Genomic DNA, 15887 nt, shown 5'->3' with positions numbered 1-15887 from the left:
GCGGGGCTGGTATGCGGGGCGGGGCATCACAGAACAGCTGCGAGGGGCGGGGCCGGCTGGCGTGGCGCGCGCTGACGTCGCGGCCGGACACGTCGGCGGCGCGGCAGCCGCGGCGACCGGAGCCGGATGTGCCAAGATGGCTGCAACGGCTGCTGTATCTGCCGTGTCTGCGCTCGTCTTAACCGCCGGGCCGGTTTCCGCGCGCGGCCCCTAAGGCGCTGGCACCCGGGATTGCGGAGGGGACCGGGCGGGAGCCGGCGCGGGCCTCCGCCTCCCTGGGGCGCGCCGGTGAGGGCCGGGGTCAGTGTGGAGGGAGGCGGTCGGGCCGGGTCGGGCCGAGCCCGGAGCTGGCGGAGCGTTTCCGGGGTGCCGCCGGCGGTCTGGGCGGGGGCGCGGGCCGGCCGGGCTGTCTGTGTCGTTGCCCGCCGTCAGACGGACGCGGACCCCGCGCGCATGGCTGGGTCCTTGACAAACGCGTGTGAGCTCAGCCGTGTTGACACTTGTCTCAGCTGCGGCGGCCTCGCTCGGCGTGGGGGGTCTCGTTGTTGCCGTGGCTGGAAGACGGGCCAGACCTGCAACTTTTCTCTTTTCCTTTCCCAAGAGTACATACAAACACTTAGGACGTTTCTTAGCGTGCCCCCTTGGCTTCGGAGGCTCCGAAGTGGTGGTGTCCCCGTTGGTTGCCAGGTTTCTGCCCGGCCCGTGCAGGGGTGAGACAGGCCGACCGGCCGTGGGAACCGCGGAGCAGCAGCATGGCTCTGGTCTGTGGCGACTGTGGGCCGCGGTGGCCGAGATGTTGCAACGGAGGGAGGTCGGGCGCTTGTGTGTGTTTATCCAGGGTTAGAGGTGAAGGGTACACCTGCTTTGCCCTTTCTGTGATGCAAGGATCCCAGCGAAGCGCCTGGACACGTCACAGCCCTTTCAAGTCAGTTTTTGCAGCTTCCCTTTTAAACGGCTTGGAGCTTGGGCACGAGCTGCCTGTGAAGATTTTATTCTCCATGCCTATGATGTGCGTGATCAGAGAGGTGTTTCCCACCCCCACCTCCCCACCCCCATTTGGTTCTTGCCGACTAGAGTCGCAGACCGCAGGTTCCTAGAGGGACACTTTTCTAAGTTTGAGCACAGCCACCCTCCCTGCAGTCCCCCTCACCCCCCATCTCCTGTGCCCTCTCAGGATTGTGGGTGCTGTTATCTTAGCAAAGATAAGACAAGAGGCAAAGTAGCTTATTGCCTGTTCCCTGTGACTCATTCACCTTTAAGAGCAGTGACTTGAGCAAGTCTCACAATTGTGCTGAGAGTTTTCTTCAGGGCCTTGTGTACCCTGGAACGGGATTCCTGCTTCCGTAAACATCTTTCCCGAGTGTCCTTTTGGATCTTGGTCATTTTTAGCAGTGTTTAGACTTCCCCCTTCTTTTTCTTTAGTGGTTAAGTGTGTTTGGCTCTGTACTTGGAAAAGTTGGAGTTTGGGGTGTGTCTGGGTCAAGTGTCCCAAAATCTGGCAGGGACCTCCCTGGGGGGGAGATTGTAGGCACAGGGCAAGACTCAGGTGCTCCTGTTGGTTTACACACTGAGAGCTGGAGGCAGCGGCCCTGGGAGGGGAGGAGTGCACTTTAACTGCCCCATATCCCAGGTCAGTGGCCAGGATTTCATAATGAAAATAGGAGTGCTTTAAATATTTCACCTAAATACAGGCAGTTTAATTGAAGAGCTAGAGTTATGAATAATGTATCTTTAAGATCAGCTGGTCTCTTTGAAACAGTCTTTTAAAGTTGGATTGATCTGAGGCTACAGAGTGATTTGGGACAGAATACAATTCCCTGTAGTCCTGAGATAAATGATAGGCATTGTTTTTCTGCTGGTGAATAGAGAAAAGAAGATAAAAAGAATAAGATTCTTGAAGATAATTTAAGGCCCTGGCAGGGTAGCTCAGCTGATTAGAGCGTCGTCTGAATGCGCCAGGGTTGCAGGTTCGATCCCTGGTCACAGAGTATTTACAAGAGTAAACAATGGATGCATAAATGAGTAGAATAACAAATCAATGCTTCTGTCTCTCTATTTCGCTTCCTCTTTCTCTAAAATTGTTAAAGTAAAAAAATTAGCCTGGCCTGTGGTGGCACAATGGATAGAGGCTTGACCTGGAATGCCGAGGTCGCTGGTTTGAAATCGCCTCTTCGAAACCCTGGGCTTGCCTGACCAAGGCACACAGGACGAGCAAGCGGTGAACAGCTAAAGTGAAGCAACTGTGAGTTGATACTTCTCATTCCACCACCCTCCTCTCTCTGTCAAATAAAATGAAATATTAAAAAAATGAAAATTAAAAAGATTGTTTCAAATGAAATTGGTATATTGTTAGGAAGTTCTCAGTTGTGTGTGGGGGAGGGATAGGCAATGCTACTTTGTAGGCAAGTGATAGCAATTGCTTCTACAGCAGTTCTTAGTTCAAGAGTTGAGAAAATAATTCTGAGAGTTCCTATAAGGGCAATGTTTAAGTATAAGCCTGTGAGATTTAGATTCTGGTGAGATTTCCCTACTGAACAATGGTAGTGGTTAGGGCACCTCAGAATCCACTGCAAGTAGAATTTCATAAGCTGAAACCCGGAAGGGACCCGAGAAATCATCATACTGATTCTCTCTCTCTATAGATAAAGAAACGGCTGCAGAAGTGGTATGCCCGAGCCACTCAGCTGGACTGCCCTGCTCCACAGTGACACCCGACAAACACCCTCCGGCCTTGTGCCCTGTCCTTTTTTTTTTTTATCACTTTTCTTTTAAAAATTTTTTTTTTTTTTTTTTTTTTTTTTGCATTTTTCTGAAGCTGGAAACAGGGAGAGACAGTCAGACAGACTCCCGCATGCGCCCGACCGGGATCCACCCGGCACGCCCACCAGGGGTCGACGCTCTGCCCACCAGGGGGCGATGCTCTGCCCATCCTGGGCGTCGCCATGTTGCGACCAGAGCCACTCTAGCGCCTGGGGCAGAGGCCACAGAGCCATCCCCAGCGCCCGGGCCATCTTTGCTCCAATGGAGCCTTGGCTGAGGGAGGGGAAGAGAGAGACAGAGAGGAAGGCGCGGCGGAGGGGTGGAGAAGCAAATGGGCGCTTCTCCTATGTGCCCTGGACGGGAATCGAACCCGGGTCCTCCGCACGCTAGGCCGACGCTCTACCGCTGAGCCAACCGGCCAGGGCCTCTTTTAAAAACTTTTTTAAAAAATTTTTTATTTTTAGAGAGGAGAGAGAGAGAAGGGGGTAGGAGCAGGAAGCATCAACTCCCATAGGTGCCTTGACCAGGCAAGCCCAGGGTTTTGAACCGGCGACCTCAGTGTTCGGGGCGATGCTCTGTCCACTGCGCCACCACAGGTCAGGCAAGCCCAGGGTTTTGAACCGGCGACCTCAGTGTTCGGGGCGATGCTCTGTCCACTGTGCCACCACGGGTCAGGCTGTCTCTCTTTTTTTTTTTTTTTTTTAAGCTACTTAGAACGGTTGAGGGTGTTCTGCTGAAGCCTTACACGGAGGATTGTGTCCTGGGAGGCGTCCTGGGTGCCTGTCTCACAGGTAGAGGGAAGTGGCTCTGATTGTTCTGCCCTCAGTCTGTGTAAAGCAAAGCTGCTTGGTAAATGTTCTTTGGTTTTGAATGACAACTTCACCCAAATGAAGCCTCCAGTGTTGTTTTTAACATACAGTCCATTAAATTTAAGTGAGTTTCCAAGTGCGTGTCAGTCATAAAGGGTTTCTAATTGGCCCAGAATAGCATGTGTGGGTGGTAGTGAAAATAGGGGTTTATAGCACTGGTTTTCAGGTAGGGATAAGAAGTTTTATTTGTAAATTGCTGTACTTAAAACACAGTTGTGTTTTCTTTCCTTTTTTCTTTTTTAAGAGAGGGAGAGACAGGAAGGGAGAGAGATGAGAAGCATGAACTTGTAGTTGCAGCACTTTAGTTGTTCATTGATTGCTTCTCATATGTGCCTTGACCGGGTGGGGGGCTCCAGTTGAACCAGTGACCCTTGCTTCAAGCCAGCGACCTTGGCCCCAGCGACTATGGGATCGTGTCAGTGATCCCACGCTCGAGCTGGCAACCCTGCCTTCAAGCCGGCAACCTCGGAGTTTCGAAGCTGGGACCTCAGCGTCCCAGGTCAGTGCTCTGTGCACTGCACCATCACTGGTCAGGCAGGTATTTTTTTATCCGATTATTAGGTTTTCAAGAACAAAAACATTGCTTGTCTGTAAAAATGTGGCTGAAACTCTGGCGTTGTCCACCATTTCTCCCTCCATGTTCACTCTCCTCTGGTCACTAACTCGCCTGCTGGTGAGCGTGGTGCTCTGGACAGAGGACTGATAACACAGAAAGGGCTGTCTAAAGAGACAGAACTTGGGTTTTTGTCTTAAGATAAGAGTAGATTATATATAATGAATTTAAGAACAAACAACAGAAAACTCTGTGAAGAGGCTTTTTGCCCTTTTGTTTTCAAGGAGAGGTTTCCTGGCACTCGGCCTGTTGCTGAAAAGGTTTGAATCAAGTCATTGGGCCCCTTTCACAGCTGCTTTACGTGGCCTTGAGCTTCCTGGGCTTGGCCGTTCCAGCCCCGGCGCTCAGAGGGCCTGGCTTTCCTGTGGGTGTACAACCAGTCTGTGCAAAAAACAGGACACTTGACGTGGTGGGCAGAGGCCTTCTAGATCGGATACATTTTACATATTTATTTTGCAGTTTGTGTTACTGTGTCCTTGTTAACACTCTTTCGTGAAGGGAAACGGAAGAGCTGGTTTTAAACTTTGGTTCTCCTTTGGAGATTTAAAATAACCTGTATGGGAAGTGTGATACACAATCTTTGTAGAGAGTCTCTGGATCTGGTGACGGTACAGGAAGAGTGACCACATCCCTGGTGGTGAATCAGACTGGTGGGTTCTGCCTGTCCCTGCCAGCAGAGGCCGTTCCGATGGGTCCTTAGCCCAGTTATGTAACTGAGTCGCAGAGAAGGGCAGTGACTTGTGTGAAGTCACTCAGCAAGGCAGGACCTAGCCAGTGCCTGTGCTGCCGTCCAGTGTTCACGCCCCAGACAGGGTGGCAGTTCTGGGCAGGAGTGGGGGTCAGGGAGACGTGTCCTTCAGGACTTCGTGACAGGAAATCACTGACTGTCTTTTTCTTTTTTCTCAGTTTTCTTGATTTCAACCAGGACTTTGACTGTATGGGTTTTGTGCCAATTTTTTCTTTTTTTTTCTTTTTCAGTTCAAAATAAGGGTAACCTAGATCCTGCTTCTCTCTGCAAGTGGCATCGAACTGTACAAGAGCTCAGCCATGCAGCCGCCACCACAGGCTGTCCCGCCCAGCGTGGTGGGGCCGCCTCCGGCTGGGAGTCCTCCAAGCATGTTCTGGTCCAGCAGCCCATACAGGAGACAGGCCACCACCGGTGCCCCAGTGGGTGCAGCGGTGCGCCCTCTGCAGCCGGTGACGGACCCGTTCGCCTTCAGTAGACAGGCGCTTCAGCACCCCTCGCTGGGCAGCGCACCCAAGAGCAGCCCACCGGTTTTCCCAGGCCCCGCCCCAGAGGCATTTCTGCAGCGCCCTGGGGCACCTGTGCCGCACACAAACCCCGGGAATGGCTCCAGGGGACCCTGCGAGCCTCTGCCGGGACCCCTGTCACAGCCCAGGCCGGTGGCCGGTCCATTTTCCAGTGTGCTGACCCCTTCAGCACCACCTGGGCCTGAGATGAAGAGGATTGCCGAGGTTGCGTCCAGCTCCGAACGTGAAGTTCAGGCTCAATGCATTCCAGGAGTGGGTCCTGACGGTTCTCACGGGGGCCGCCCGCACGGGAACCTGCCGGGGCCCGACAGACTGCTGAGCGGGCAGAACCCTCACGACGGTGCCCCAGCCCCGGCCGCCTCCCCTTTCTCCTCTCAGCCCCGTCAGCAGACGGCAGGGCAGTGGGGCCCGGTGCAGGGAGGCCTGCAGCCCTCAGGTCAGCATTACTGGCTCGGCCTAGAAGGGCCTGTTCCAAACGTGGGGCCCCCGGCCTCTAGCCTTTCCCACTTCTCTGCTCTGTCCAGCTCACCTCAGGGTCCCAGCCATGAGCAGCGTGACCCTTCTGTCCCAGGACCCCTGGCTGGCGATGGAAGAGATGAGGCCGCCTACCTACAGGGCGGAAACCACTCAGCAAGTAACTCTGATCTTGAAAACGTGTTCAGGCAGACTTTCCGAGTTGCCCACGCTCGGGCTGGCCAGGAGCTCCGGCCGGGTCCAGCAGCGCATAACGAGCAGCTGCCAGACACTGCCCTCGTGAACCCCTTCGCTCAGGGAAGTAGCCCGGGAGGCCACTTGCACTACCCGCTGGGGGCTGGGCCCAGCGGGGCCTTGCCAGATGCAGACTCGAGCACACTCTCCATGTTTTTCCAAGGGGGGGAGACAGAAAATGAGGAGACCCTCCCATCTGAAGACATAGGATCTGCTGGCCAGTCTGACTTTGACGGTTTCTCCCCCGGTGCCGGCCTGGGCCCTCCCCCCACACACGGGGGAGCAGGCGGCGTCCACCAGGCCTTCCTCAGAGCCCCCCGCGGCGAGCCCACACAGCAGGGAGCAGACACGCAGCCTCTCTTTCCTCTGTTGGCACCCGCCCAGCACGATCACGCAACCACTAAGAATGCTGCTGTTGACTTGTGGGGTGATAGGGCAGGTGCAGGCGGCTCACACTGTGAGAATGTGGAGAACTTAGAGTTCACCCAGAACCAAGAGGTTCTGCCAAGCGAGCCCCCAAGTTCGGATGCTTCCTCCCCCGGCGATCAGCTCCGACCCGGGACCCTTGGCGGGCCCGCGCCCCCCAGGCTCGGTGTGGCTGGCCATGCTGGAGGCGGGGGCTCACAGCCCGAGGCCCCGGATGCGTTGCTGCACCCCGTGCGCTCTGATAGCGTGTCTTCCAGCTACAGCAGCAAGAGCCACCGGAGTGTTTCTGGTGCCACCAGGCCCCAAGACCTGGGCACCTTCATCCAGCAGGAAGTTGGGAAACCTGAGGACGAGGCTTCAGGGAGCTTTTTTAAGCAAATCGATTCTTCTCCCGTGGGAGGCGAGACAGACGAGGCCGCTGTGAACCAGCGCTCCCACAGCAGTCTGTCCCAGCCCTTAACCCCAAGCCCCCCCCAACCCACAGGGGTATTTCAGACAAGTGTCAATAGTTCTTTCGAGCCAGTGAAATCCCACTTAGTTGGTGTAAAACCAGTTGAAGCCGATCGTGCCAATGTGGTGGGTGAGGTGAGGGGGACCCATGCCCACCAGAAGCACAGACCAGCCGCTGCCCCGCCTGACGCCTGTCCTGGCAACCTGGAGCAGCCCCCGGACAACCTGGAGACCCTCCTCCCACCCCAGGCCCGTCCTCTGCCTCTTCCCACACCTGCAGAAGCCAGTCATGGCCTCCCGCACCCTGGGGGACCGCCTTCGGAAGCTGTGCTTTCAACCCCTGAGAAGAGGCCCTCGACCCGGGCCCAGGCAGCCGTCAAGTGTGAGAGCCCAGCAACGACTCTGTGGGCACAGAACGAGCTGCCAGACTTCGGGGGCAACGTCCTTCTAGCCCCCGCTGCTCCTGCACTTCACGTGCCTGGGAAAGCTCAGCCCTCTGAAGTGATCCAGCCTCCAGATGAGGGGGTGTCCGGCCAGCTGTCCCGGCAGCTGGGCTGCCTCCCCTCCCTGCAAAGCGGGGACGGCCTCGGGGCTTCCGAGAACCTCGAGAACCCTCCCAAGATGGGGGAAGAGGAGGCCCTTCTGCCGCAGGCAAGTTCTGGTCATGCCAGTCTGCTGTCCTCACCGCCTACTGAGTCTTTGCAAAGTCAGCCCGTCTTGATTGCTCAGCCTGATCAGAACTGGAATCCGGCCCAGCCCCTTCACTGTCCTGTGCCCTTGTCACATCCTAACGAGAAGACTCAGTCCTGGAGAGACACCCGGGTGGGGGACACAGCTGCCGTGAGCGGCAAGGCCTTGGGGGGCGATTCTGGAGAACCCAAGCCTCTGTTGGGGGTTCCAGCGGGCTCTCTCGTCTTCTCACCTCTGTCTCACAATCTTGCCCAAAGTAGTTTTCCACAAGTCTCTGGTACTTCTGAAATGGCTTGCCCTCAGCCTGCTCATTTGCTGGTTCCACCACCATCTCATCCACCTCCAAAGAACTTGCTTCCAGAAAGTCAGAAGAGTCACAAAGCAGAGAGTGCTCCCCGGGAGTTGGTTAACGGCTCTGCTGGGAGCATCACGTTGGTGTCGCCCACAGACACCACCTTGGGACTTCATAGTAATAAGGCACATCTCCCCAGTAATCAGGAAGAGACTTCGGGAGCCCTAGACTTCACATTAAATAGGACTTTGGAAAATCCTGTAAGAACATGTAGCCTTCCCCCTTCTGAGAGTCCAGCCTCTTATCAGGAGATCATTCCCAGTCATCCCAGACCTCCTGGAGCTGGGGTGCATAACCCAGACCATTTCTACCAACAGGTGACAAAAGGTGCTCAGGACCAGCAAGGCCCGGAGAGAGCCCAGCAGGAGCCAGCTCCTCCCCCACAAGGGCCCAAAGCAGCACCTTCAGAACCCTCAAACCCAGAAGGTCTCCCAGAGCCAGGACAGTCTCAGAGCTCAGCCCAGCCCCCTGCGAGTCCGGTTCCCGCTGACCCAGGGCCGCCGCTGCCTCGGCCACCTCAGTCCTCCGGCGCCTCGGTCGTGTCAAGCAGCTCGAGCCAGGCAGCCGTGCCGCCGGGCCAGCCGTGGATGCCACCCCTGGACTTGGCGTCCTACTATTATTACAGACCTCCGTACGACAGCTACCAGGGCCAGTACGCCTCACCGTACCCGCCGGAGCCTGGCACGAACCCGCTGTACTACCAGGTAGGTGGAGCTCAGACCGTGCGGCCCTTTGACCCGCGGTTCTCTCTGGCGTGCTCCTTGGCGGGGTTCTGTCGGTTCAGGGGTCGCGGTAGCGTGCCGCTGTGCAGGACTCCAGCCTGCACCGCCCGGGAGAAAAGTGCTCCCGGCCGCCCCTGCTCAGCCACGCACGGCCTGTCTCACAGACATCTGCACTTAGCACATCGAGCTCTGGAAACACCTGCTCCATGTTTGCATCTCGCAGCACTCCCAGCTTGTGGGGTAGAGAAGCCCTTTGCTACCTGTCACACCTGTTGGCTGTCTGCAGGACCCCGATGTCTGAGTTGCAGGCTTTGGGACACTGGAGAGCCCCTTGAAGAAGCTTGTGTGTGGTGGTGACATCAGCAACCTACCTAACAAGCAGCAGGAAAACCGTAGTCTTTTAGTCTGACCAGGCGGTGGCGCAGTGGTTAGAGCGTCGGACTGGGATGCGGAAGACCCAGGTTCGACACCCTGAGGTCGCCAACTTGAGCGCGGGCTCATCTGGTTTGAGCAAAGCTCACCAGTTTGGACCCAAGGTCACTGGCTTGAGCAAGGGGTCACTCGGTCTGCTGAAGGCCTGCGGTCAAGGCACATACAAGAAATCAATCAATGAACAACTAAGGTGTCACAACGAAAAACTAATGATTGATGCTTCTCATCTCTCTCTATTCCTGTCTGTCTGTCCTAACTATTCCTTTCTCTGACTCTGTCTCTCTAAAAAAAAATCATCTGACTCTCTCTCTCTGTTTCTGTTAAAAAAAGAAAACTATAGTCTTTTACATCTCACCTTCGGAATAAAAACATTTAGGGAAAAAGAGTTAACCCAGATGAAACAGCTGGAGGGTGAAATTCCAGCAGCTTGTCTCAGGTTCCCGGTGAGTCCACAGTGGAGTGGGGACCAGTGGCCACACAGAAGGGTCTTTCTGCCTCTGTCCCAGTGCTGCAAGCTCATGACGGTTGTTTCAGTTAGGTTCTGTTCAGTTCTGCACTTGTTTGAAAAAGTGGGGTCCAAGAGGACATGTTTGATTATTCTCTCTTTGTCACCTCCAGTCTGGGCCCAGGGTCATTCAGGGTCAGCCGAAGCAGTGGGGCTGTGGACCAGGAAGGTTGGAAGTGCTGACTCACAGCAGGGGCCGGCGTCTGAGCTGAGGGCTGGGGAGGGGGAGCTGCGATCAGAGAGGCTGGGGCAGAGCTGGGCTGGGCTGGGCCAGGCCAGGGTGGGCCGGCTGATGGGAGGCCTGGGCCCTGTCTTGGTTCCTGAGCGTCTGTGTGTGAGCGTAAGTAGAGACACTTCTTACCACGGACACCTGGGAGTTCTAGGGTCCCAAAGGAGCCACATGGGCTTTATTCCCATAGCAAGAAGTTCAGCTCTGCCGGGAGCCCAGGGAGGCCAGTGGAGCGCCACACCTGCTCTGGGCCTTTGTGTGGCGCCACCACAGCTCCTGGGAGTTCAGTGTCACTTCTCCGGGAGCCCACACCCCTCTGCTTTTCTCTGTGTTACTGTAGCTTGCAGCACCAGCCAAGTTCGTGTGACCTGACTCTCTGTCCTCTGCCAGGTGAGGCGAGTCGGGCTCTCAGACACAGGACTGATTCTGGCTGGTGCCTGGGTCACCACCTCTCTGCTTCTGGTCTGCAGGTGGCTGTCCCTCAGAGACAGAGCTGTTGGTTCAGTGGTTGGTAATGGGGCTGAAAGCCTCTGAGAATTAAGGGTCCTCTTGAGGGTGCCTGTGGCTTCAGGCCCTTTCAAATAGGACACAGCTGTGAGTCCTGGTACCTACCTCTGCATTTGAGACCTCAGGAAGCAGAACCCTAATAGCCCTCACGAGTTGCTCTAGCCCCTGGGGTGCCTGCCGACTGGCTGGGGTCCCCTGAGCAGGGCAGGGCAGTTGTTTTCAGGACGGGCAGCTGCCTGCCTCGGGCAGTCTTCCTCTAGGTCTTCTGTTGTGCACGGGAAGCCCCGTGTCCAGCGTCCCTGGGAGAGCGGCGTCTGACCCACTCAGAGCCAGTGCTTCTTGCTGGATGGGCTGGCTCTTCAGTGGTGTCTAACGCTGCACAAACCTGTCTTCAACAGGACGTCTATGGCCTGTACGACCCCAGATACAGGCCCTACGAGAGTGCAGCATCCACCTACCCCGAGAACTACCGCTGCCCTGAGCCTGAGCGGCCCAGCTCCCGAGCAAGTCACTGTTCAGACCGGCCAGCTGCCAGGTGATCGATGCTTGTGTTGCTGGCTCTGATGGCACTGTCCTGATTTCAAAAGACTGTATGTGTGAGGAAGTGTGCACACCTGTTGTGTTGCTGTATTGTCAGTGTGGACAGTTTGCAAGGTGCATATATACATTTATTTTTTGCAAGGTGCATTTTTAAATTGAGGTGTGTGCGTTGCCCTGCATTTATGGCCATGCTGTCAGCTAGCCTTTGCTCACACCAGGCCCCTGCAAGGCCACCGGGAAGGCGCCACTGTCCTTGCGCAGGTTTCTCCCTGGACCAGCAGTGGCCCCATCTCGGGGCACGTGATGCGCTCCAGAGGCTCGCCGGCTGCATGCTCAGAGTCCTAGACTGCAGCAGCTTTTACCTTGTGGAATGTTCCCTACCACGGGTCCCAGAGTCCATGGTGCTTAGACTGGGTGGCCTTGGGCCAGAACTCAGCTGGTCCCTTGGCCTAAAAGCCCATGCTTTCCCCCAGCACTGTCTCTTGCGCAGGAGACCCCAGGTGTCTCTGTCCTGCTCCTTTCTCACACAGCCTGGCTCAGCACGGCCACGTGGAAAGAGCCCCAGGGCCGTGCTCCAGCCCAGTGAGACTTGAGCCATCAGAGGCCCCCTCAGGTGCAGGTGGGGTTGGAATGAGGGGCGGCACAGTTGGCGTGGCCAGCTCTGCCTGCCTTCCAGAGCCTCTGCCTGGCAGAGTGAAATCTCACAGCTGCAGGCTGCACAGGGAATGTGGCTCCTTAAACTTGGGACAGAGGAGGCTGGTCACTGCTGTGGAGTTGGAGTCGTGGGTGCCTTATGCTGGCCCTCTGGGGTCTGGTAGCTGACAGTGAGCCTTTGCTGTCAGCTGGCCTCTGTCTAGTGCCATGGGGGGATGTGCTGACCTGGGTGTCACCTGGCATACTAGCTGCTTTACGTGGGAAGGTTCGGAGTCAGCCCCTGGTGCTGGCCTGACACCAGGGGAGCATTCTGATTCAGTGACAGCAACGGGCTGCTGTTTTCAGACCCCCTGGGAGGGAGGGCATGTGTGGCTCACTGGTTTCCTCCGCCCGCCCACCTGCAGATCAGCCTGCGACTCCTGTCAGAGGCCAGGGCTGGCTCCATGCAGAGCAGCGTCTAAGCAGAGGCTAGGGGCCATGGGGAGGGTGTTCCTTTGTCTGCAGTCCTGTGCCCCTTGGCTGCAGCCCTGCCTCTATGTCCTGCCCTGTCCTGGGTTGGGGCGTGTATGCATGTGTGCCTGTGGCCATACATGTGTGTGTGTGCGTGTGGCCATACATGTGTGCGTGTTTCCACCCACCATTTAGCGTCAGCTTGTCTTTCTCCTGCTGCTGTGATCACATCCCTGCGGGCGCTGCTGGGAGGGAGCCTGGCCCTCCTTCTTTCCTCTGTGATTGTCTTTCCCGAAGGGTGCAGGGTTCCTGGGGGCGAGGAGGCATGTGTTCCTGGCGGTGCTGCATCAGGTCATTTTTCGGAGGCGCCCCCTCCCCCCCGTGTGTGCAGGGCCTCTCATCTTGGGGCAGCCGGAGTGGGCGCTAGGCTGAGGCGTGGGCACTCCATCTTGGGAGCTGTGCCCACTGAGCCCCAGGCTCAGCTGAATGAGATGTGAGGGAAGTCCCTTTTACAAGTCAAATGTTGGCCTGGCCTGTGGTGGCGCAGTGGATCAGGCACCGACCTGGGACGCTGAGGTCGGTGGTTCAAAACCCTGGGCTTGGCCCTGGCCGGTTGGCTCAGTAGTAGAGCGTCGGCCTGGCGTACAGAAGTCCCAGGTTCGATGCCAGGGCACACAGGAGAAGCGTCCATCTGCTTCTCCACCCCTCCCCCTCTCCTTCCTCTCTGTCTCTCACCGCCGAGGCTCTATTGGAGCAAAGATGGCCCGGGCGCTGGGGATGGCTCCTTGGCCTCTGCCTCAGGCGCTAGAGTGGCTCTGGTCGCAACAGAGCGACGCCCCGGGGGGGCAGAGCATCGCCCCCTGGTGGGCATGCAGGGTGGATCCCGGTTGGGTGCATGTGGGAGTCTGTCTGACTCTCTCTCCCGGTTTCCAGCTTCAGAAAAATACAAAAAAAAAAAAAAAAACCAACCAACCCTGGGCTTGCCTGGTCAAGGCACATACGGGAGTTGATGCTTCCTGCTCCTCCCCCTTCTCTCTCTCTCTCTTTCTCTCTCTCTCTCCTCTAAAATGAATAAATAAAAATAATTAAAAATCAAATGTTATTTAAAGAAAATACACATATTTTATGTGTAAAAAGTTACACATATATATTTATTTTTATTAAGAAAATTTTAATTAAAAAAGCAAAAAGGCCTGACCAGGCGGTGGCACAGTGGATAGAGTGTTGACTGGGATGCGGAGGATCCAGGTTTGAGACCCCGAGGTCGCCAGCTTGAGCGCGGGCTCATCTGGCTTGAGCAAGGGGTTACTCAGTCTGCTGAAGGCCCACAGTCAAGGTACATAAGAGAAAGCAATCAGTGAACAACTAAGGTGTTACAATGAAAAACTGATGATTGATGCTTCTCATCTCTCTTCGTTCCTGTCTTTCTGTCCCTATTTATCCCTCTATCTGACTCTCTGTCTCTGTAAAAAAATTAAATAAAAAATAAAAAATACTATTTAAACTTGGCTATTAGAAAACAATTGTCATTAAGCCTGTCCAAGAGTGTTGCTGCCCCAGGTCTGATACCTGATCTTCCTGCCAGGTTCCACCTCTTCTGTAATGCGAGACAGTCAGCTAACTCCCCGGGGCTGAGGCCCCCCAGGGCAGGCTCAGCTTGCCCCACTCTGAGCATGCTCAGCACAATCTGCAGCGGGTGTGAAACTGACTTTCATAGCTCAGCGCCCCAGGACCTGCTTCAGCCCTGGCTTTACCGGCTAGTTTCTGGAGGAGGGGTCTGTTGGGAACCACCCTGTGTTTTCAGGCAGGGCCCTCCCGAAGGTTACTACGGTCCCAGGAGCGGATGGAGCAGCCAGAGCGACTACACCAACTACTGCGGCCAGTACAGTTACGGAGGTAGGTGGGCCGCCCGGCCAGCTGCTGTTAGGGACGCACTGCAGCCCGGTGAGCAGCTCTCTGCGGGGCCCTGAGGTAGTGTCCCTCTGGTGGTCTGTTTCATCTGAGAACCAAAGCAGTCTGCCTCTAGCAGTCATTCTGTGTGCTGTTTATTCTGAAGTCACACTGCTGTTACAGTGTTGCCGTGTCTGTGTAGGGCCAGCAGCTGTCTCTGAAGTCACACTGCTGTTACAGTGTTGCCGTGTCTGTGTAGGGCCAGCAGCTGTCTCTGAAGTCACACTGCTGTTACAGTGTTGCCGTGTCTGTGTAGGGCCAGCAGCTGTCTCTGAAGTCACACTGCTGTTACAGTGTTGCCGTGTCTGTGTAGGGCCAGCAGCTGTCTCTGAAGTCACACTGCAGTTACAGTGTTGCCGTGTCTGTGTAGGGCCAGCAGCTGTCTCTGAATTCACACTGCTGTTACAGTGTTGCCGTGTCTGTGTAGGGCCAGCAGCTGTCTCTGAAGTCACACTGCTGTTACAGTGTTGCCGTGTCTGTGTAGGGCCAGCAGCTGTCTCTGAAGTCACACTGCAGTTACAGTGTTGCCGTGTCTGTGTAGGGCCAGCAGCTGTCTCTGAATTCACACTGCTGTTACAGTGTTGCCGTGTCTGTGTAGGGCCAGCAGCTGTCTCTGAAGTCACACTGCAGTTACAGTGTTGCCGTGTCTGTGTAGGGCCAGCAGCTGTCTCTGAAGTCACACTGCAGTTACAGTGTTGCCGTGTCTGTGTAGGGCCAGCAGCTGTCTCAGCAGAGCTCTTAGTGGTTCTAGAGCGGCCTTGCCCGCATGTGACTGTTTAAGTTGATCAGACACAGAGAAAGCAGCGCCATAGTGGCACTGGCCGTGCCTGACTTGCTCTGTGCCATGGCCCTGGCACTGGAGGGCACAGACATGTCCTCTGGCTGCCCAGGTGCCGCCTGCTGTCTGTCAGGCGGGGTGTGCTTCTGAGCCGTGTGCCCGGGCCCTGCTGCTCCCTCTGCAGAGCTGTGTCCCGGGCTCAGTGCACGGGGGTTCGGGGCGGCAGCCCTCACCTACCCTGCACGGCCGCCCACCTTGCACCTGGTCCTCTGTTCCCCTGCTGTGTCTGTATCGCCTTGGACACATGCTCTGCACACTTGCCAAAAAATGGTGTATCGTTTGTTTTAACGATACTGGCTTTTTAAAAAGCTGTCCTTTAGATTTGAGTATTTCTTAAACCTTTCTAGACCACATTGGAAGACAATGTGCATAAAACTTACAGTTTACGGATTAACTATTTAAATCAGTAATTGTGGGCAAGAACAAGAAGATATTATGTAGCAGTGTTTTTCTTATCTTTTTAATCATGTGTTTTGAGATAAAAACAGCAGGTGGCCAAAAGGTGTCAAACACACTGTGAGACTCAGCTGGGCCCTCAGGTATCTGTTAGCCTCCCAGGGTCGTGCTGACTCTCAGGCCCTCAGGTATCTATCTGTTAGCATCCCAGGGTCGTGCTGACTCTCAGGCCCTCAGGTATCTATCTGTTAGCATCCCAGGGTCGTGCTGACTTCCAGGCCCTCAGGTATCTATCTGTTAGCATCCCAGGGTCGTGCTGACTCTCAGGCCCTCAGGTATCTATCTGTTAGCATCCCAGGGTCCTGCTGACTCTCAGGCCCTCAGGTGTCTGTTAGCATCCCAGGGTGGTGCTGACTTTCAGGCCCTCAGGTTATCTGTTAGCATCCCAGGGTGGTGCTGACTCTCAGGCCCTCAGGTTATCTGTTAGCATCCCAGGGTCGTGCTGACTCTCAGGCCCTCAGGTA

The 15887-nt window shown here is 55.8% G+C and overlaps 1 protein-coding gene across 5 annotated transcripts in view; it reads left to right on the top strand.

Moving 5' to 3' along the window:
• The first annotated feature begins 82 nt into the window (after window positions 1-82).
• SEC16A (SEC16 homolog A, endoplasmic reticulum export factor) overlaps window positions 83-15887 on the top strand; it is a 42397-nt gene continuing 26592 nt past the window's right edge. For 3 of the 5 annotated variants that reach the window (XM_066255723.1, XM_066255721.1, XM_066255720.1), the window contains exons 1-4: window positions 83-288; window positions 5221-8844; window positions 10934-11070; window positions 13984-14075. In XM_066255723.1, coding sequence (XP_066111820.1) covers window positions 5290-8844; window positions 10934-11070; window positions 13984-14075 — 3784 coding nt within the window. In that variant the 5' untranslated portion in view covers window positions 83-288; window positions 5221-5289. The remainder of the gene's footprint in view (window positions 289-5220; window positions 8845-10933; window positions 11071-13983; window positions 14076-15887) is intronic. The other 2 variants (XM_066255725.1, XM_066255724.1) reach the window with 1 other exon arrangement.

The sequence above is a fragment of the Saccopteryx bilineata genome, chromosome 2 (assembly GCF_036850765.1).
Source record: "Saccopteryx bilineata isolate mSacBil1 chromosome 2, mSacBil1_pri_phased_curated, whole genome shotgun sequence".
In the NCBI taxonomy this organism is placed as follows: Eukaryota; Metazoa; Chordata; class Mammalia; order Chiroptera; family Emballonuridae; genus Saccopteryx; species Saccopteryx bilineata.
This window is presented reverse-complemented; position numbering and strand designations above follow the sequence as displayed.